Source organism: Alnus glutinosa, chromosome 1 (assembly GCF_958979055.1).
Source record: "Alnus glutinosa chromosome 1, dhAlnGlut1.1, whole genome shotgun sequence".
In the NCBI taxonomy this organism is placed as follows: domain Eukaryota; kingdom Viridiplantae; phylum Streptophyta; class Magnoliopsida; order Fagales; family Betulaceae; genus Alnus; species Alnus glutinosa.
This window is the reverse complement of record NC_084886.1, coordinates 36665647-36688601: the sequence shown is the minus strand read 5'-3', so window position 1 is coordinate 36688601 and position 22955 is coordinate 36665647. Positions and strand designations below refer to the sequence as shown.

The 22955-nt window shown below is 35.1% G+C and overlaps 2 protein-coding genes across 2 annotated transcripts; both read left to right on the top strand.

Annotated features, from left to right (window-relative positions):
* The first annotated feature begins 15466 nt into the window (after positions 1–15466).
* Positions 15467–17349, top strand: LOC133879740 (probable WRKY transcription factor 48). The gene is made up of 3 exons (XM_062318494.1): positions 15467–16075; positions 16395–16538; positions 16706–17349. The coding sequence occupies exons 1-3, from the start codon at positions 15660–15662 to the stop codon at positions 17103–17105; spliced, it is 960 nt and encodes a 319-aa protein (XP_062174478.1). The 5' UTR covers positions 15467–15659; the 3' UTR covers positions 17106–17349.
* A 4101-nt stretch (positions 17350–21450) lies between these two features.
* LOC133879739 (peroxidase 40-like) lies at positions 21451–22953 on the top strand. The gene is made up of 4 exons (XM_062318480.1): positions 21451–21724; positions 21826–22017; positions 22097–22262; positions 22368–22953. Exons 1-4 carry the CDS (start codon positions 21479–21481, stop codon positions 22766–22768), a joined length of 1005 nt encoding a protein of 334 aa, XP_062174464.1. The 5' UTR covers positions 21451–21478; the 3' UTR covers positions 22769–22953.
* Positions 22954–22955: the final 2 nt, after the last annotated feature.

Genomic DNA, 22955 nt, shown 5'->3' with positions numbered 1-22955 from the left:
AAAATAAATAAAAAATTATTGATTGGGTCCAAAAATGAAACCCTTGTGGACTGTTTCTGTTGGTCAAAGGTGATCGATTGGCTTATTGACTACAAGACCAATAGACCAAATAGTCTTGACGAGAGAGAGAGAGAGAGAGAGAGAGAGAGATAGACTCCAGGATTAGTTTAAGTCTAAAAGTTAATGAAGAATATTACATATAAAAATAAAAATAAAAAGATTCCTATATATCTCGAAGGAAAATCTTGCAGGGATCCTGTCAAAGCTTCAATATATATATATATATATATTGAAGGAAGGAATAAGTGGTTGTTCACTAATTCTAGATTTGTTGTCGAAATACATAATCAAAAGGCAGAAGTTTAGTTTACGACCGCCATTAGTGGATGATGAAAACATTAATCCAAAACTAGAATCATAGAAGGTGACGTATCAAGAAGATAATGAAATATTTTGAATTAAAAAAAAAAATAAAAAAATTTCCAAAGCACCACAAATTAATATTCTTTCTTCACGTCAAAAAATAAAAAAGAATTTTGATGCATTATTATTAATAAGTATACCTTTAAGCCCCGGAAAGGAAAAATAATTAATATATAAATATAGAAACCTATAACTCTAAAAAAATTCCCATATAAGTATGTAGACATAAAAGTAAAAATAAAGTGGTCGGTAAAAGAATATCCGTACCTCGGCAGTTTGATGTTAATTAAACGGGGCAGTTGAAAGATATAGTTATATTTTGTTGCTGCCTATACAAAGCACCACCGCAAGAAGGGCAGTCCCTATGATTCTTCCTTTTAAGGACAATAATAAAGAGGAATCTTTAACCGGCCGGATTCTATATATTCAAAGGTTACCCCATCCCAAATCCCAACTACATGCACTGATGCTTAACAAAAATAATAATAATAATAATACTATTTAGTGAATTTTTTTTTTTTTTTTTTGGGGGGGGAGTTTTTCTTTTAGACCTCAGTATTCAATTTGCTCAATTTAAGACCCGAGTTTATGAAGATTTTAAATCTAAGACTTCTATCAATTTTTTTTCTTCTTATTTTTTCCTCAAATAAGTAACAAAAATGACATTAAAAATATTATTATACTCTTTCCATTAAAAGTATTTAAAAAACAAATAGACACAGGGTGAATGAAAGCTACCCCTATGGTAGGAAGTGGCCATGAGCTACCCCTTCTGTTGAGGGTGGCTACGAGCCACCTCGTCTATTAAGAGTTGTGCAAGAATCATTACTCTTTTCCTAAATATTTGAAGATTAACAACACAAAAGGTAAAAATATTTTTGATTTCTCCACACTAATTTACACAATTTCATAAGATTATATACGTAAGTACAAGATTGTTTGTTATGGGAATGAAATCCTTTCATGGTGGCCGCAATCTTTGGTTGAATTGCCTTTTAAGGAGGTGATATTCTTGTCTTATGTGGAATTAGGGTTAGGTGAGTAGATCACAAGAGGATTTCTCTCAATACGCCCCTCAAACTCAATATAGCATGAGTGACATTGAGGTAGGATAGAAGCAGAACATGGCACATACTAGAGACTTGGTCAATAAATCAACAAGCTGATCATGACCGAAAATGAACTTGACCAGAAGGTCACCACGAGCAACTTTCTCACGAACGAAATGATAGTCAATGGCAACATGCTTGATGCAGGCATAAAATATGGGGTTGATAGAGAGATAGATAGCACCAATGTTGTCATACCAAATCAACTTAGTAGTGGCATTAACAAAGGCTTTATACTCTGCCTTAGTGTTGGATCGGGTGATAATGGGTTGCTTCATGGAACTCCAAGAGATTAAATCGAGGCCAAGAAAAACCATATAGCCCAACCAGCATCAAAGAAAGCATGCAAGGATAGGGATGCAGATTTGGATGAGTAAGCCAAAATGTGATGTATGCTTGAGGTAGTGAAGAATGTGTTTGACAATAGTACCATGAGGAACAATAAGGCGCTGCATAAACTAGCTAACCTTGTTCACAGCAAAAGAAAGATTAAGTCAAGTTATTAGAATGTGTAGAGCAGATACAACACTCTGATATAAGGTGGGACCAGAGAATGTATCACCATCAAACATGGAGAGACTATGAGCAAAGGCCATAGATGAAGAGGTGGACTTTCCTTCAAGCATGTTGGTGCGCTTAAGTAAGTCAAGGATGTAGTGCTGCTAACAAAGCAAGAGACCACCGAAGAAGTAATGAGCTTCAATGCCAAGAAAATAACTAAAAGGGCCCAAGTCCTTAATGAAAAATTCAGCTTTCAAAACCAAGAGGAGAGCGTCAATGATTGTAGAGGAGGAAGATGTTATAATGATGTCATCAACGTAAATCATAACATATATTTGAACAAGCATGGTGCAGAATTAAAAGAAAATTGCTAGCCTTCAAAGTAGTGAAGCCGAGCTCAAGCAACCAAGAAATCAACCACAAAAACCAAGTGTGAGGAGCTTGTTTTTACTCATAAAGGGCCTTTTCCAATTTAAAGACATGATGAGGAAAATTAGGATGAACAAAGTTCAGTGGTTGAACCATATGGATAGACTCAGAAAGAACACCATGCACAAGAAATGCATTTTACACATTAATCTGTCTCATACACCAACCATGTTAGACAACAAGATATAATATCGGTCAAATGGTTTGAGACTTGAAACCCATAATGAATGTTTCATCATAATCAACACTAAGCTTGTAAAGACCAATCTCCAATGATATAATATTGTCTGCTTTTGACTCTCCCGAACTGGACTTCCCAAGACATGATGAGTAAAATCAAGATAAACAAAGGCTGGTGGTTGAACCATGTAGATAGATTCAAAAAGAACACCATGCACAAGAAAGACATTTTACACATTGATCTGTCTCATAGACCAACCATGTTAGACAACAAGATATAATATCAGTTGAATGGTTTGAGGCTTGACAACCAGATTGAATGTTTAATCATAATCAAAACTAGGCTTGTAAGGATCCATAGCCAACAACACAATATTGTCCACTTTTGACTCTTCTGAACCAGATTTTTCAAGAGGTCACCCATCCTGACACAACTCTCGCAAAAACACGATTGACTACAGAGTTATGATAAATTCATGGTCATCATAGCTTTAAAACAAGTTGTGTTAGGAAGACTGAGAATATACATATAAGCACATTCTCATTCCCATACCCAGGCGATATGTGATGTCACAATCACCCCATCTTGAGACCCAGCGTCCTCGCTGGCGATCCTCATGGGCTTGTGCATGTTCCCCTCAACTCAGGCTGGGCAATGGCTTTGATACCATTTCTTTATTTATACATGTCATCCTTGCGCATGGGCCATTTTCCATGATAAGGACAGTGACATTTAGGGCAGGGCAAGCCATTGGACGAGGCTGATCTGTTTCTTACATGTTTAACCCCTTGGTTACTTCAATTCTATCTTTGCTTCCACAAGGGTTGATTTTCATTCATTAGGGGTGTTGCTCTTTTTCGTGAGTCCATCATTGCCATTGCACTTTTCATAATGCTTTCATCAGCTAGAGAGGCCTTCGTTAACAAATTCCACAAAATTCCTAATTTCAAAACATATCACTCAATCTAGAATTTGCTGGTTAAGACCTTGTTCAAACTTTCTTACTCGATGTTCTTCATCTGCAACGAAATAAGGAGCAAAGCGAGCTAACTCATTGAAGTTAGCAGCATATTGAGCAATCGTCATGTTTCCTAAGTGAGATCCAGGAATTTTCATACTCTTGCATCTCTAACGATTTCAGGAAAATATTGTTGAAGAAATCTTTTTGAAATCGTTCCCAAGAGATTGCCATTTCATTTCCCAGTTCCTGGGTTAGTAGCACCTTCTTGGCATTCCACCACTGTTTGGCTTCACCAGATAGTCGGTAGGCTGAATATTGCACCTTTTATTCCTCTGTACATCCTGCCAAATTCTATAGGACCTTGTTTTCCATCAAACATTAGGATGTTGAGTCTTTCAAACCTTTTAAATAAGCAACCTTGTTCCCTATCGCTAGGTGCCTCATTCCTGAAGTCGCCTATAATTGTAATGAATTGGGTAGCCATGGTCTGGAATATTTGAGCCATATCTGGAGTGGTCTTAGCCCTTATACCTTGGGATGATCCTTCCCCACCTTCAGTTGTGGAAGTTCTATAACTGGGAAATTCTGCATTGTATCATTGGTTAAAACTTCTTCTATATATGTCGTCATACAAAAACGTATTCTAAGCTTAATCCCTTTAATCAATTCCTAAGGTTCTAAGTTGATCATAAAGTTGTCCATGCTCTAATACCATCCCTTTCACGCCCCCGTTTTGGGAAATAAAGGAAACATGAACTTGACCTTACAATAAAAATAAAATAAAATAAAACAACCACACATTTCCTTGAAATAATTCAAGATAATTTCAATAGATATATATATGGTCCGATCTATGAAGATCTGCTATATTAGGGAGGTCATTGTCATCCCACTTAAATAATCCAACCACACAATGTTTACTATAAACTATACAAAATCAAAAGGCTTCTAGCTCTAAAATATTAGGAAGAAATGCACATACCCCCCTTAAATTACCATTCAATTATCAATGTCCCCTCTAAATTACCAAACAATGTCAATGTCCCATCCCTAATGACAAAAACACCCTTCATAAAATTATAAAAATTTCTAAAATTATATAGAAACAAAACAAAAAACAAAAATAATTTTTTTTTTAAAAAAAAAATTAAAAATAAAGAAAAAACGAAAATAATAAAAACAACGGTTTATCAATTTTTTTTTTTTTTTAGAATTTGTTTTAGGAAAAATATAAAAAAGCTCTCTCAACTAACAGAAGATTTTAAAATAGCCTTATGAATTTTCAAGTGTGCTAAATTAACCCATCAAACTACCAAGGTGTGTCAAAAAATCCAATTTTTTTTTTTTTTTTTTTTTTTTCTGATAATACCCTTATTTTCTTAAAAACTAAAATTATAAATTATAAAAAAAAAAAAAAAAAAAAAAAAAAAAAAAACAATTTTTTTTTTTTTTAAAAAAAAATCAAAATAGTTAAATAAATTAAAAACTTTAAAATTAATTTTTTTTTTTAATAAAAAAATGAAGAAAAAAAACCAAGAGGTGGCTTAGCATGAATTAATTTTATATATATATTTTTTTACTAAGAGTGACACATGACATCATTTTTTTGGTGCTGACATGTACACTAACGAAATCTGTCAAGTGTATTGACTGCATAGACTAAATTATTATTTTAGCCTACCCTAATGACTTCTGAATTATATTTATACCGCAGAGAGTTAATTGTAATTTATGCCAACTGCACGAACTGATTTTGTATTTATTCAAAAATAAATAAATAAATAAATATATATATATATATATATATATATATATATATATATATATATATATATATATATATATATATATATATATATATATAAAATCCACTCCCTTGGATTTTTTTTTAAAAAAAAAAGAAAAAATTGTCTTTTTATTAATTTTTTATTTAATTTTTAAAAGAATAAGGGTATTATTAAAAAAATGTCATTTTTGGCATACCTTGGTAGTTTGATGGGTCACTTTAGCATACTTGAAAATTCATGGGGCTATTTTAAAATTGGTTGTTAGTTGATGGAGCTTTTTTATATTTTTCCTTTTGTTTTATATAATTTTCAATTTGGGTCACCCCCTTGGATTTTCATTTTTATCATTTTGTTTTTCTTTTTATTTTCAAGAAAAAAAATTTATTTTTTTTTTTCAAATTAATAGGGATGTATTTGTCTTATTGAAACTTTTTTAGGATTATTTTTGTCTATTTGTTGGCTTTAGGGGGGGATGTTGACATCTTTTGGTAGTTTACCCTAAACATGGCCTATCTAATCCTCTTAATCATATGTCTATTAAACCCGTTATATAATCATCATTCTCATAATCACAGAAAATAAGAATGATTTGAGTTCAATAAAGGTAAAAAGCTTTCTAAGACAACAGAAGAATTCTACCAATATTAATTATGAATTGAAGAACAATTGCATTAAAAGATGAAGAACAATATCAAATTTTAGCAATTCTCATAATTATACAACCAACATGCATAAACTAAAATTCTTTAAATTAAAATACAATCAAACCATTGTGCTTGGATAGAGCTCCATCAATACCCTCAAAAGGTTTTTAGCCGCTCATGACGTTGCTGCAATGGCCTCCTACTATAATTACTTCTCTTCAACTCTTCAAGCCTTCAAGAAGTTTTTATCTGAATTTGCTCTAGGAAGCAGTGTGTCTTTTTTCAATATTAAGAGGCCTATTTATAGAGATTATGAGAGACCTAAAAGCCCTAGAAATTCTAAAAAAAAAATTGTCTCTTGAGTCTTCTTGTCAAATAAGGAAGCAATCACAGTACAAATCGGAATAGGAATCGTCAGATTTGTGGTCATTTATTATGGAGCAATTTTGGCATAGTAAAACTCCGAATTAGGGAAAAGCTATTTCGGACATATTTATTTCATTTTTATTAGCTTTCCAACGCCACAAATTTTATCATAATCCGAGATCTGACCAGTAAGTTGTGATCAAATTACTGAGACATGTGCAGAATCCAAATTTGAATCCAGTTCGATTTTGACTCTTATTAGAGAAATTTCGATTTAATCATTCCCTTGATTTGATTAAACTTAACTACATTATATAGGTTTTCTATTATGATTGATTAAGCTTAAACATATCTTCTAGGTCTTCTCAAAGTGTGCTTTAAGCCCAAAATCAATTGAATTAATTGCATCTTTATTTAAAACCTGAAACCAATAAAACAACACAAAATCAAATAAATAACAATACTAAGGAATTAATATATATAAGTTAAGGTGTTTGAATGTGCAACATTCAACGCTTATCATTTATGTTGGTGACTCTTAGACCTTTGTTACTGGATCTTTGCTATTTTAATGATTGGTCTTTTGACCGTATTTTTGAGAGCTTTGGCTGATTTATGCTATAATGATGTTTTAGTTTACTTTGGCTATTCTTGTGATTGTGGATTTTAGAATGCTATCTTTACTCGTTTAAGTGAAAGTTTTCCGCTGTAAACTCTCTTCAAAGAGGATGAGATCCCTATGGTCTTGTTCTTCTTAGAATAAGTGATGAGTGCCAAATATTGTGTATTTGGACCCCTTGATTTGCACTAGTTAGACCTTTAGCCTTGTTATTTTCTAATGTTTTGGTTAGTTTTTGTGTTTTCTGTTTCTGTAGGACAATAAGAGAGGAATGACAAATTTCATAAGGAAATAGCTGAAAATTCGGAGACCCTGACAAGTCGATCGATCGAATATTTGCCCGAAGTCGATCGATCGAATTAAAAGTCGATTGATCGAATTTTTCCAGAAACTGCTTTTGCAGAGCGCGCCAGAACGCCCAATCAGAAGCCAAAAAGCAGTCCTCCCTCTGATTTCCGCTGCAGAACACGCTGGTTTCGTGTTTGTGGTTGTCTCTAGCTGCAGAGGAACCCTAGAGGAGGGTAGATGAGTCATTTCTTGCCATGGCTTGCTTCTATAAAAGCCATAGCCCTCCCCTTGTTGAAGAAGAAGAATGGAGAGTAGGATAGAGCAGAAATTCTGTAGATAGGTTTAATTTCGTGCTTCTTGTAGTGTAATTCAGTAGTTTATTTTCAGATACTTTCTCTTTGTAGAGCTTTTCTTTCATTTCCATGGTTGTTCATCATTTTCTTGTGGTGTTCTTAGTCATGGAAGGCTAGTAACCTCAACTAGGGTTGAGGATGAAACCTTTCCATTGATGACACTCACAACCTTGCTGTACCACTTGCACATTTAATGATATATCATTTTAGTTGTTCAAGTTCCATTCATTTAAAGCTTTATCTTTTGCAATGAATGTGGTTAGTGGTGGATAGAGGACATTTTATGTGTTTCAACCGACCAATACATTGTTTTATCGGTTTGAATGATGATATCCATTGTGATTGAATGATACATTGGATGTTTTGATTTCAATCGGTACTCTTTGTGATTTGTCAATGTGTTGGATTCATTTAATGGTCCTTGGGTTTATGGTTAACAAACTTGAATAACACCTTAAGCTTAATGTTCTTTGGGTGTTCAAGTGGAAACCAAGAGTGTGAGTTGTAGGATTTGGTTTGGTGAATTCCTTAACCTTAGTTCCTTTTATTTTACATATTTCATTACATCTCTTTCATTTAGTCTTTTGTTCTTGAATCAAGTCTCAAACCTTTGGAACTAGGTTAAGATGAGGTTGATTAAGCAAGATACCAATATTTGACCATTTCCCTGTGGGATCGACCTCGCACTTGCATAACACTATATTGCAAAACGATTCGTGCACTTGCGAGTACTATTTAAAACACATCAATAAGGCTGGGAGACAAACCATGAGATTAACTACCGGTTAGTTAATTTCACTCGAGCATTGCACTAGAGCATCCCGTTTGAATGAGTAATGATTCTGTTCAAATGAGGCAAGATGCCAGGTGTAAACTGGGAGCTAGGAGCACCCAAGGAAAAATGAATGGCTAGGATCAAATCTCGGATGAAAGTGTCCAAACAGTGTAATGTGCCATCGTATGGATTAGATGAAACTCGGCTCAATTCAACATGTATTAAATGCGTCTGACATATGCCATTAGAATGGTACACTCTCTCCACATGTCAACCATTGTGCGGGTTAGTAGGCACAATGCAAGTCAACCTATTCAAACGTAGGTATAGCCCATTCAAATGCAAGTGAAAATTACCCAAAAATTTGTCTATTTAAACGATCCAAATCGAAGCCAAATTCACTAATTTTGCTTCCTTGGTCCAACTAGTTCAAGATTAAGTATAGGGAGTGAAGCCTTGAGAAGTTTTTTGAGAGAAAAAAGAGAAAACAAATGAAGAGAGAGGAAGGCTTAAGGAGGGAGAAAACTTGAGGAAAAGCTTCATGGGTAAGTTTCTACACATTTTCTCCATATATATAAGTTTGATAATGTGTTTATTGATTTTAGATATTGTGGAAGGTTTGTATGAGGTTGTTAACATTTTGATAGCGATTTTGTGTTTTCAAAAAAAAAAAAAAAAAAAGAGGGTTTGTTTGGTATTGTGCATATTTGAGGATTGTGTTGTGATGTAAATGTTGAGATTTGAAGTTGTGTTGTTATTATGGAAGTGTTACTGATTTTTTAGGTTGATCGTTAAGTGAATTGAGATTTAAAATTTGATATTATGGTAAAATATCAACATGTACAACCGACTACTGGTGGAAAATTCCTTATTCAAGGTTAAGAATTTTTCTTATTTCTTAAAATGGAATGACAGTTTACTAGTTTAAAAGATTAATTAAGACCCCAACAACCAGAAAGCTTAGCAACGAGGAACTAACTGTGTTATCAAAATCTAACAAATAAGTTACATGTAAAATTTATATCATGTAACCACAAGTGTTTGCTAAACAATTATCCTCCCAATCATTAAAGGATCATTTTATTTTGTTCCTATAGAATTATTTCGTATATATTTTATTATCTTTCAAACTAAACCCCCTATACAAACTATCCAATAACCCTTATAAATGAAGAAAGAAATGGAAAACTACACTTAACCCCGCCCCCTTCCTAAAGTACGATCATTTTTGTGTTTTAGCCTCAAATGCTCAAAAATTGATATTTTCTCCCCACAAGCTATCAAATTGTAGAAAGTAGCCTATTTGTTTACTTTTCTCTTCTTTTTGGATGGAATGCCAGTCACGTGTGTCCTATGTGACTTTTAATAACTTAAACTCCCAAAAATTGAAGGTTGTAGGGTTAAATTGGTATAAGTTTTGGAGCTAAAATTGAAGATTCAGAAGTCTTATTCGAGAAGTTTATTTGAAGTCTTGTTTGCACTTTTTTCAAATAAGATGATGCATCAGGTTTCAATACTAAAATCCGAGATAGTTTTTCGAGTCTTTTTCACACCTTGTTCGAACAAGAGTTTTGATTCCAAATCTTGTTCGAACATGACTGCTATAGGTTTTTTAAACCCTAGCTGACTTAGCCTAAAATGTTTTGTTTTCAACTTTTCTCTCCCTTTATATAAGTGTCATAGCCCACAACTTCATACACTGAAAGAGGCTAAGTTTCATTGTTTTGGAAGAAGTTTAATATTGTTCTTGACCCTAAATAGATTCTAAACTTCTGCTTGTTTCATCCTTACTATTAAACCATAGAAAAGCCTATAGACACCCGAGTAGTTAAAGTGGATGACGTTTGTTGTAAAAGTGATATGTGTATAAAAAGGTCAGCGAATTTGGAGCCACTACGGTGAAAGGTGAACATGTTGTTTACCGATGCTGCAAGATTGAGATTTTGGAGTTACAAAAGGTTTTGTAACTTAAAACAATTTGTAAGGTATGTTTTTTTTAGTGGATACATTTGAGGTTGGCTGGCCCCCGAAGTAATTTTATTTTTGAAGAGTTTTTCAAAATGTTTTCATTTCGTTACCAAAATCTTTGTATTAATTCTTGGGTTAAACACTTTTTTGGTTCATGAGTTTTGATAACTTTATTTGTTAGTTTTTGAGTTTTAATTCGCATAACAGATGATACTTTAATTTTGGAAAAATACCAAATTAAAACCTCAATTAAGTTTTTCATCTAAAACTAACGATCTGCCACGTGTCAACATCTGAGGTTGACACGTGGCACTATATAAAAAAATTAAAAATTAAAAATCTTTAAAAATTAATTAAAAAATAATAAAATTTAAAAAAATTGAAAAAATAAAAAAACAAGGGGGTGGCTGAACCACCCCCCTTGCCCACCATAGGGGTGGCCGAACCATCCCATGGGGGGTGGGTCGGCCACCCCTTATAAAAAACGGACCACTCCTAAGGGCAAAAACCGATTTTTATTTTTATTTTTATTTTTTGTCAAGGGGTGGCCAAACCACCCCCCATGGGGAGGTTCGACCACCCCAGACCGGCCAAGGAGCCACCCCCTTGTTTTTTTATTTTTTATTTTTTTAATTTTTTATATAGTGCCACGTGTCAACGTTTGAGGTGGACACGTGGCGAACCGTTATTTGTTTGACGGAAAACTTGACTGAAGTACTAATTCGGTCATTTTTCAAACCTAAAGTATTATCTGTGATGCGAATTGAAATTCAAGGACTGAAAAATAAAGTTTCTAAAACTCAAGGACCAGATGTATATTTAACCCTTAATTCTTTAATTGCTTTCTTGGATTTTGGTTTTGATCACTGTGGAATTTGATTTGGTAAGTGAGTGTTTAAAAATTTTGGGTCCAAATCTAGATCACTAATGGAGATATTGAAAAAAAGAAATTTGTAAAAGTCACATATAAAAAATGTTAGTTTTGAGAATCCGTATAACTATTTGAAAAACTTACAAAACTTAGGTATCAAAATGGAATTTAACCCTTTTTTTAACCAATGTCCAGTATGGAAGGTCCTCTCGAACTTTCTAGTAGCCTTTATCTTGGCCTGCAAGTAAGGTAGTATTTAAGCCAAGTATTGAATGTTCAACGTGGGTGAGTCACAGCTCACACATGTTGGGTCAAGACCAGACCCATGTCGGGTCTAATTGTAGCCCATATGTTAGCCATTTCTGTCTTCTTTGACAAAAATTGGCTCACGTGCGCCGCACGGTGTATTTTTCGGTACAAACTTTCTAAAATTGCCCCAAATACACACGTTGAATTTCCAAACGATCCCATTTAAAGAAAAAAAAAAAGAAAAAGAAAAGGGGTGGCTGTGGCCATTTGGGGTTGGCCGAGCCACCCCCATATGGCCCTTGAGGGTGTTACGACTACCCCTTTGTTTTTTCTTTTTCTTTCTTTCTTTCTTTCTTTTATTGTTTTTTTTTTTTTTTTTTTTTTTAATTTTTATTTTATTTTATGAAAGTGGGGGCATTTAGGTATTTTCAATAATTTCAGTTAGAAAATGAAAAAAGTAATTAACGGAGTGATTATATTGAAAATTTTAGAAACTTAGTTGGGGTATATTGCCAATTTTTAAACACTAAAGGGAAAATAATCATTAAAAAAAATGGTAAAACTTTGAGAGGGTACATTTCCCACAATAGCATTAGCATCGTCTCATTTTAGTAGTTGTTAATCGTGGGCGTTAGTGTTATTAAAGGGGCAATGGTATTCAGAATTGATAAGCGGTTGTCTTGTAGTTAAATTTCAATCCTAATTGGATTCACTATCAATATTATGTATGTTATTCGTTGTGGGTTCCTATCACGCTCCCTTTTCTAGTGGTAGAGGGATAAAGATCCAGCCTGAAGAGGAGGTGGTAGAGGTGGAACATCATTTCTATTGCTCTTTTGCAAAATGACTCTCCTATTATTATTATTATTATTATTATTATTATTATTATTATTGTGTTTTTCTTAAAAAAAGAAAAAAAAAAAAGAAAAAAAAAAAGAAAAAAAAAAAAAAAAAAGAAAAGATGAAAGATGGATTGGACTATTTATCAAAAGGTCAAAATTTATAAAACTTATTAGGTGAATAAATGAGGAGGTAAAAGAACCCTTAAATGGAAAGTGGAAAAGAGCTGTGACACGCTAGAAACGTCCACATCTAAAACATTGTCACCTCTGGCTCTGTGATTAAAAATTTGAAAACTTGATGGAAAGAAAAGAAAGGTGGGAAAACTGGAAGAGAAATAAGGAAAAAAAAGAAAGCAAAAGATCTAGAGGGCGTGTACCGGAAGCAATGGTAGAATATACCAAAACCGCGTAAAAGTGCATTTTCTTTGGGGAAGGCAGATCAAAGAAAAGTTAGCCGTTGGATTTGATACGTGGGACAACAAAAGCACTAAGATTTGTTTAAACGGGATTGGCTTAATTTGTCTTGGCTTTGGTTGTCCCACGTTCAGTTCTGGGCCTTGGGGACCAGGGCCGTGTATCGTGGCAAAGCTGGTTTCACATGAAGTATACAAATTATTTATTTATTTTTTTTTTTACTTTGAGACCCAAATCTTTTCTCGTGATTGAATATTTGAATTGACATGCAAGTTTTTGGAATTTTTCTCCGTAGTAACCAGTTTGTACCTCAAAATCTGGTCATGATTATCATACCTTTAATGTGCAATCATAACACATGTCACATGAAGACCATCCATCACTTAAGATTGCTGCTCTAGGTTCGATTTTTTTTTTTTTTTTTTTAATGTTTTGGGGGTGGGGGGTTTGCTTAATTTGCCTTTCATTATGCTTGAATCACATTGATAATTTTTTTTATTTTTATACAGGAATTTATAAGAGAATTATAATAAAAGTTATATTATAATTGTCATTTTAATGTTGCTTGACTATTAATTAAGATAAATATTTTTTAATGGCCGAAATCCTAATCATGTTAAACTCATGCATGATATGACATTAGATCCCAACACTTGTTCATAAAGTGGATACTACTCAACCTTTTAAATCGCAAACTGATCTTGATTGGACAAGGCAAATATGTGAACGAGGTTAAAACACAGGGATAAAATATATATATATATATATATATATATATATATATATATATATATATATATATATATATATGTACGAGCAAAATACAGGATACTCTTGCCATTAAAAGAAGGAAGACACAGTAGTGTTATATATTATTAAGATGGGTTAAAATATATTTTGATTAGAAAGAGGGGAGAAATAGTCGTCAATTGACGGCGTCGGCCTGTCGGGAAAGAAGCGAGCGAGGGTGAGTCAAAAAGTGACGTAGGATTTGTGTCATCATGCGCACAACATGTCAGGCATGGACTACACGTGCCGAAGCTTCTTTCACACGCTCACACCAGGCAGGCATTATATTATATGTATTATGTACTTCTCCTTTTTCTTTTACTTTCCGGGAAAATTTCAATCTTTTCTCTCTTCTAGGAATTTGTTTGCTTTTGCTCTTATGGAAAGTTTACCGCATGACGCAACCAACTAGTTAATATTACTGAGATGCCCTTCCACCCTAAAGAATTTCTCATATTAATTAGCTAGGCTTAATAGGTTATATATAGTTAATCTTAATCAATATTGGTGGAAAGAGTTGCCCTAGCATTACCAACTCAAATAATTTAAAAAAAACAAATATATATATATATATATATATATATATATATATATATATATATATATATATATATATATATAAGACGTTGACATGTATTCCCATTAATAAGGCCAGCAATATGGTTGGTCCGCTTAACACGTTTTCAACTTTCTCATAAAGATTCTAATATTATGTTTTTGGATCGATATTGATCAACATCATGCATATATATATGTTGCGTTCCCTTGCACATCCAATACGTACAACAGGAAGTTTCAGCATATTGCACAATGTACGTATGGAATCCGGCCAAAAGATTTGTGACAGCTAATTAATTAAGAACGTACGTGTTTACTTTAAGCTAATTAATAAAGCAGTAGAATAATCAAAACAATCTGATCCTAACTGTTGGTAAAAGCTAGCTAGGATCGGACTTTTCATTCTCTTTCCTATATATGTTTAGATGAACTGATTTGATCGATGCGATGTATGTAAACTACAGAGAAATATGGGAGTAATTCAACATGGAAAAGTCAAATCCATGTGAAAATTCAAATGCTATATACTTATACGAAATAGCGAGAATATATCCATTTATAGAGTTCTCCTAAATTGCATGTCCCAAATTCTATTGAAAGTGAAGGATGAATGCGGACACGGCTGCAACATGCATGGTTGGTTGTCGTCGTATAACTCGCTTGCACTATAAGGTATTAGATTAAGTCCCGCAACGATCATAATTCTCGTGTTTATTTGTTACTGTTGAGTTTAAAATCTTGAGTAGACTGTGAGGCTATCAAGATGTGAAAACAAATACTTTAAATAAATATAATTAGAGTCTAATGCCACGTTACAACGACGCTTAAAGATATATATATATATATATTTTTTTTTTTTTAATTTTTTTTAGCGATTTATGCATTAATATTATTGTGCGCGGATAAAACAAATACCAACAATACATTTTGATACTAATTTTTCCATTTTAATCACTAATTGACCAAAATAATTTGTCAGTGTTTGGTATAAAAAAGAATAGATATTATTAAAGGGGGCATTTTGGTCATTTTAACCAAGTGATTTTGTCCGTTGTTAAGACGACACCAAAGGGAAAGAGAAAACCAAAAAATTTGGGGTAATTTTGGCGTTAAAAAGGTGAGCCGCGAAAGAAACTCAAAAAATAGAGGAGAAGAAATCGCAACCAAACGAGTGAACCTTTTTTCCAGCCCACGTGTCATCCCAAAGCGGCCTTCCACACACTCAACCGGTAAACCAGTCAAAAAGCCGCGTATGCCAATGTGGACCCTCAGAGGCGGTCCTCACTACATTTAATGCGAACACCGTCCCGTCCACAAGGTCCGTACGCAGGGTTAACTGGCAACTGCCGGTCACGTTCCTAGGTGGGAAACCTCTATTAGCCAACCTGTTCCCCAAAATCTTAACCCAAAGCTCTCCATTCACACTCCCAAAAAACCAAACAGTCTCTCTCTGTCTCTCTCTCTCTCTCTCTCTCTGTGTGTAATAAAATTAAACTAGTTCGAATGAAGAATATGTGCTGCTGATCAAGTCGATGGACAAGAGAGAGGAGCTGAAGACCGAGAATTCAATGGCAAATTCGACATTTTCCGATGAGATTCCGAGCAGTTTTCCTTTGTCGAGCATCTTTGACATGCCATGTATGGAGAGTGATCATCATCAAAAGGGGTTGTCTTTAGGCTACATGGACATGCTGGGCATCCAAGACTTTGATAGCCCATCTTTATTCGATTTGTTTCCAGCGCCGATGATGCCTCAGCCTCCGGAACCTCAGCAAACGCTTGTTCCCTCGCCGGCCTCGACGCTCCCCGAGTCTTCCGAGGTGGTGAACACTCCGGCGACACCCAACTCGTCGTCGATTTCTTCTTATTCCAATGAAGCAGCGAATGAGGAACAAACTAAGGCTGGTGGAGAAGAGGAGGACCAGGACCAAGAAAAGACTAAGAAACAGTAAGCCTTCTTAGTCTTTCTTTCTCTTCTCTTCTCTTCTTCTTCTTCATCTACTTTTTTTTTTTTTTTTTTTTTTCTGTCTTTTGAATCTAGCTACTTTTCTAAGTCATGTCTGGTAATTGTACTTGGTTTTGGTGAAACATGAGAATGAGTGATGGGGTAATTAAAGAGAAAAGGAATTGATAATTGAATGGGTGTGATCTTTTTTGTTTTTGTGTTTAATTTAATTAAGCATGAATTTCATGGGGTTCCTATTTAACCCTTTTGAACTTTTGCTACGAAAAGGTTAAAAGTGTTCTATTTCTGTATGTGGGTTTAGGTTGAAACCCAAAAAGAAGAATCAAAAAAGGCAAAGAGAGCCGAGATTTGCATTCATGACAAAGAGCGAGGTTGATCATCTGGATGATGGGTATAGATGGAGAAAGTACGGCCAGAAAGCTGTGAAGAACAGCCCTTATCCCAGGTATGTATATATATATATATATATCAAACACCCCTCTATAATTAACTGATCCATTAAGTTTGCTCCAAATTTAATTTCAACGCGTTTCATTGTAATTATCATCAAACTTTTTGTTAACTTTCTTAAGGCACACGAAATGTTTATTGTTTTTATTTTTTTGTGTACAGGAGCTACTACCGTTGCACCACTGCTGGATGTGGCGTAAAGAAGCGAGTGGAGCGTTCCTGCGACGACCCTTCGACTGTGGTGACGACCTATGAAGGACAGCACTCTCATCCGTGCCCGGTGACGCCACGTGGAAACATAGGAATTTCGGCAGAATCCGCTGGCTTCGGTGTCTTGGGTTCGCCGTTTGTTGTTCCACAGCCGCAGTATCAACAGCCTAATTATATGTATAGCTCACAGCCGCCTTTGAATGTTGGCGCAACTAATTTGAATCCCTCGTTTCATAGTTTTGTTCGAGAGAGACGTTTTGGCACATCTCCCGAAGCTTTGCTTAGAGACCATGGACTTCTTCAGGACATCGTGCCGTCGCAGATGCGAAAGGATCAGCCGAAAGAGGAGTAGATTAATGGTTAATTTTTATCTTTTAATGGTATGTAATTCCCTCTCTTACTCACTCATCTGGGTTTTGTCTTTAGAGACGAACCCACTTAATTCACCATTTCATATAGACCTTTTGGATTACCACTGTAAAATGACTAGCTAGCCTTTAGTCTTTGGAGGGACTCGTTTCTTTTTTTCTTTTTTGTGTTATTCTTTGTACTAATAAATTATTCAAATATGGATCGAGATATTAATGGGGTTTGTATCTTTTTTCCCCTCTTTAAGTTTTGTTCTTTCTTCTTCTTCTTCTTCTTCTTCTTCTTCTTCTTCTTTGGGTACATGTGCATTGATATTATCAAGGGGTATATTGGTCAGAGTGCTTAGGGTTAGGGTTTTATCACTGAACAGAGTTCATCGTCTGTCTCAAATCCTTAGGGCTTTATCGTAAAAGAGAAGTCTAGAATAATGAAGTTTAATTGGAACTTGATCCTACTTATTCTTTAGTGAAGGTACCTGTGGGGAGAACCCTAAAGACGGATATTGTTGTGAAAGGTTTGTGTAGGGAGTTAAATGCGATGTCTTGGAACATGCATGGACGTGCGATCGAGATGTAAGAATATCTATCTACTTGACCGTTAACCATTTTATTTAATGCCTTTTTCATAGAGATTTTTTTTCTTCCTCTTTATATATATATATATATGCTTATTAAAAGTACCAAAAGGATGGAGCTTGAGTCAGAGAAAGACTATGCATGTGAACTTGTAGCTCGATCGGCAAGGAAGTGGGCTTTATCATTTGTGGTTCTTGATTCACGTACAGGGATCTATGGTGAGAGATTTTGGTGTTGGATATGGTTTGCTTTAAGCATTGCTGGAGATGTGTGGTTTTCATGGCTACTGGAAATATTGTTCAAGTCCTTGCCCATATTATACCCTGTCTTCGCTAGCTAAGAATGTCCCATTTACAAAGCTTTTGAATGACCATGCTTACTTATTTCCATAGATAACTTGTTGCCAAAGTAATGGGAAAAGTACCTATCCATGCTATCGATCTAGAGCAGTACAAAATGGAAGGCAATTGAATTGTACTAGCCAGCTAGCTAGCTAGCTCTCTAGGCTGTAGCAAGATCTATTCCTTCGTTAATGCGTGTATATATAGGAGTACATCTATGAGGAGATCGATCTAATAATGAATTATGCAAATGGCACATGGACTAGCTAGCTAGCAAATGTATTGTGGATGTTTGAACTTCACTCTTGAACTTTGAGATAAAGCCTGCTTGGTAAAGTTTTGGGGTTTTGATAGGAGTTTTTGAAAAATTGAGAAGTATTTTCGGTGGGGTTACATTTTTTTTTTTCAAAAAAGTGTTGTTTTGTACGTGGAGTCAACAAAAGAAAATCGTTTGGTAAATTGAGTAGTATTTTTAAAATGCAAAAAATTGAGAGATGCTTTCAAAAAATATAAGAAACAAAAACCCAAAAAGGTTTTTGGGCATACTGGAGGTTGGACCATATATGGGTGGCGGCCACCACCAAGGTCTATGAGGGGTGGAGCTTGCTAGACAAATTCGGCGGCTACCGCGAGGCTGTCAGATAAATTAGGAATCATCATAATGGTTGTTATATAGATCTAGTGGCCAACGCGATATCACAAAGCAAATTTATCTGTCATGCATCGTGGGGTTGCTAAAGAGGTCGATCTAGTGGCCACGGCGGAGCCACCGCATAGATCTGTTGGCCATCGTGTGATCGCCAAATAGATTAGCTACCATTGTGGTGTAATTAATCAGATAAATCTGGCAACCCATGGAAGCCAACCTTCGCTTTTCTAAATTTTTTTTAAAATTTTATTATATGTAATAAAGCAACCTACAGAAAAATTAGCAACCCCACCATGTTGGCGGCCAAACAAATCCTACGACTTTATTTTTCTTCACTTTTACGATCTCTTCCAAACTTTTTTCAAAATGTCGGGTATCCAAGTTTATAAAGTTTACAATGTCACTTCTCAGGGTTTGGAGTGATATTGCAAACTTTTTAAACTTTGATGCCCGACATTAAGAGTTTCTAAAGTTTGGGGAAGTAATTGCAAAAGCGAAGAAAAATCAAAGGTAAGTGAAGTTTTCTGTAAAAAATTTAATGAGAATGTTTGATTTGTTGTAGATGGAATGTGCAATGATACAATTGTTTAAATTAAAAGTGGAAGGACTAATTAAATTGACATGTAGATTAAGAGTACTCAAGTGTGATAATTGTATTGCATGTTCCCAAAACTTCAATTCCTACACAAACTAACTAGCAGCTAACTTCAGTTATGGTCTCAAGGAAGATATCATTCAAATGGGCATGTACTACCCCACAAAGCCAAGAAAACGAGAAGAGATTGCTTAATTAAATAGCTAGCTATATATATATAGTTTTGTTGTGGCTATGGGAATATTTCCTAAATTTAAAACAATATTTCAGACAAGATGGAATTGAGGAGCAGTATATATGTTGACAATTTGTGAGATTAGGATAAGGGTCTTATGGAAAATTATGACTCATATTTCTCTATATCCAGCCCATGATGAACTGGTGAAAGATTCTCAAACAATACCTTGAATTTTATTGCAGCTTTTTTACCATTTTATGATTAATTTTTACTTTGAGCAGCTGGGGAAATGCGGCCGCACCCGTTTCCTACTAGAATGTAAAATTCATGGGTTGAATGAGTGAATTAATATATATGGAAACATGTCCATATAAAAGGCAAGGCATATATATAAATATATATATATATATATATATTATATGCTGGAAAAATACGGTGGTCGGAATGCAATAAGATGCAAGTATGAACAGAGTTAGGACGTCAGAGAGAAAATGTCAATAAAAGTGGAATATTATAACATGACAAAAGCCTGCCAAGAAAGAAAGAAAAAAAAAAAAAGATATAAAAAAAGCATTTTTTATATTTCTTCGATGCTACAGTAGTACAGTGTAGAGCCCATTATTCTTTTGAGTTTTTTTTTTTTTTTTTTTTTTTTTTTTTTTTTTTTTTTTTTTTGAGTTGATCTGGGATGATGAACGTTAATAATATTGGAAAAGAAAAGCATCCCTCGTGTTTCTTTTTCAATTCGTTCAGAAAAAGGTGCCATTTTCTTGTATTCCCAACTTTCCAGCTTTTCATTTCAAGTTTGCAAAATACACTTGCCTTTCCAACTGAAGTGCCAGCCAGGCAGCTAGATGCCTGAGAGAAACTTATCAGATCAGGGGCGTTCTAGTCATTTGCACACACACACACACACAGATATATATATATATATAGAGAGAGAGAGAGAGAGAGCTAGGGCTCTCTTGATTCAAACTACAGAAGGATATGGGTCCATTCCATGCATAGAAGTGCTTAATTTGCATGCCCATTTAATTGCATTATTTTTCCTAAGACCACGACGTTGATCAACTGGGCAAGGATGGATGTAAATAAATACCGTACCTGATTAAATAGGTTAAAATTTGTGGAATATAGAAAAATGATGTGCTATATATGAACATTAATGTCACGCAGAGGACCGTGTGCTTGTTCATTGTTCAACGAGTAATACTATTTAATAGACCATTATACGATTGTCATGCAACATGAATGACGTGGTAGTAAAAATCAATTTTTTTTTTTTTTTTTTTTTTTTTTTTTTGAAGTCTTGATTTTTACTGTCACATCATCAAGTTGTATGACAGTTACATAACTGTCTACTAAATAATATTATACTTGTTCAACGCGACAAGCCCGAGCAACAAATTAACAAAATGTAAATGCCAGTTTACATCACAACTGAGAATCATTTCTAAGAAAAAAACTCATTTCTAAAAAGTGTTGACAGGAAGTCGACTAAACGGTGGAGAGATTCTGCATATATATATGACAACAAATGGAATCATATTATATATTGTTTTCGTGTGTTTCACTAAAAATCTTAATCTCTATACAGCTAGCCAAAATCCTTCCATTTTAATGAATTAATGTGATTCCCATTTGCTCAACAGCAAAAGCATACTATATATATATACTGATCTCTCAACACAAACTTGACGTAATTAAGAGATTAATCCAAGTAAAAATATATAGAAAAGAGAAACCCATCAAAGAAGCACACGGCATTAGGTGAGGATCATGTTCATCATTCACTGACCAACGTACTCTCATGCTTTTGACTGTGTCTTCTATCTTTACACACACATCTCTCTCTCTCTCTCTCTCTCTCTCAACGAGACAACGACCTTCCATGACCTGGTAGTCTCATTTTTACTGAACACTCCCAAGCAACTTACTATATATATAAAGCATCTTTCGCCACCCCAACTCGATCACCCCACCTCTTATCAATTTATATATTAACCTTTTGTGATCAGATGGCCACGTACTTGGGTTTCTGTGTACTTGTGACCATGCTTAAACTTGCGATTGCATTTGCAAACACCCCAGACACCTTCAACGAATCAGCATGCGGTGAAATATCTGTAGGGTTTGGCACATACCAAGACATCTGCCCTGAGGCAGAGCCCATCATCTTCTCCTGGGTCGAAAAGGCTGTCGCCGAGGACCCCAGAATGGCTGCCTCCCTGCTTCGTCTCCATTTCCACGATTGTTTCGTTAATGCAAGTCATCTCTCATGTCATTCATGCTTTTTTATTTTTTTTTTATTTTCTGAGCACTGTTAACGGTTGTAGACGTAAATGTATGTTTGTGAGTTTGGCAGGGGTGTGATGCTTCGGTGTTGCTAGATGACACGCAGAATTTTGTTGGAGAAAAAACTGCAGCTCCGAACTTGAATTCTCTGAGGGGGTTTGAAGTAATAGACGCCATTAAGTCAGAGCTCGAATCTGTTTGCCCTCAAACCATTTCTTGTGCTGACATCCTTGCAACTGTTGCCAGAGACTCTGTTGTTCTGGTGTGTGTGCTCAAAATTGTCGACTTTTCTCGGATTTTATGTTTTTTTTTTGCTAATTTTAACACTGATTTACATATAGTCTGGCGGACCAGCTTGGGAAGTCCAAAAGGGGAGGAGGGACAGCTTGAGTGCAAGCAAAGCAGCAGCAAACAACAACATCCCAAGCCCAAACTCGACCGTCGCAACCCTCGTGGCCAAGTTCGAGAATGTTGGCCTTGCGCTCAACGACATGGTCGCCCTCTCCGGTAATCATGAACTTGCAGTTGTTGTTCATCACTTTTTTTTAACTGAATTAGATCCATCGTATTCCTCAGAAGAATGAATCAGAGATGCTTGTTTTCTCTCTATAGGTGCACACTCAATCGGCAAAGCCCGATGCCCAACATTCAGCGCTCGACTACAAGGAACCAACCAAAATGGCCCGGATAATAATCTTGATTTTGTTGCCTCACTTCAGCAGCTATGCTCAGGATCAGATAGCAACAGTGCACTAGCACATCTTGACCTGGTAACCCCGGCCACATTTGATAACCAGTACTACATTAACCTTCTTTCCGGACAGGGATTGCTTCCGTCCGACCAGGTTCTTGTCGGCGGTGGCGAACAAACGCGTGAAATAGTTGAAACCTATGCGGAAGACCCATTTGTGTTCTTTGAGGACTTCAAGATTTCTATGCTGAAAATGGGCAGCTTGGGGGTTCTAACAAGGTCCAATGGTGAGATTCGCAAGAACTGTAGGACTACTAATTAATAATAACTTAGCTTTATATTTGAATAAACCTCGTATAGAGGGCGTCGTGGCATGCCCACGCTTTGCTATAGGATATGCTTATTTCCTTTAGAGAAGTATTAATCAAATAGATGCCTGCCATAGTCATCCCAATTTGATTATATTTTGCTTTCAAATCATTCGTTTTTCTTGGCCAGAATTGATTGAT

Bases quoted from the DNA above. Each gene is read 5' to 3' on its own strand.
- LOC133879740 (XM_062318494.1), top strand. From the start codon at position 15,660: ATGGACAAGAGAGAGGAGCTGAAGACCGAGAATTCAATGGCAAATTCG. The intron at 16,076-16,394 runs GTAAGCCTTCTT...ATGTGGGTTTAG, and splicing joins CAAGAAAAGACTAAGAAACA to GTTGAAACCCAAAAAGAAGA. The intron at 16,539-16,705 runs GTATGTATATAT...TTTTGTGTACAG, and splicing joins AAGAACAGCCCTTATCCCAG to GAGCTACTACCGTTGCACCA.
- LOC133879739 (XM_062318480.1), top strand. From the start codon at position 21,479: ATGGCCACGTACTTGGGTTTCTGTGTACTTGTGACCATGCTTAAACTT. The intron at 22,018-22,096 runs GTGTGTGTGCTC...ATTTACATATAG, and splicing joins CCAGAGACTCTGTTGTTCTG to TCTGGCGGACCAGCTTGGGA. The intron at 22,263-22,367 runs GTAATCATGAAC...TTCTCTCTATAG, and splicing joins CGACATGGTCGCCCTCTCCG to GTGCACACTCAATCGGCAAA.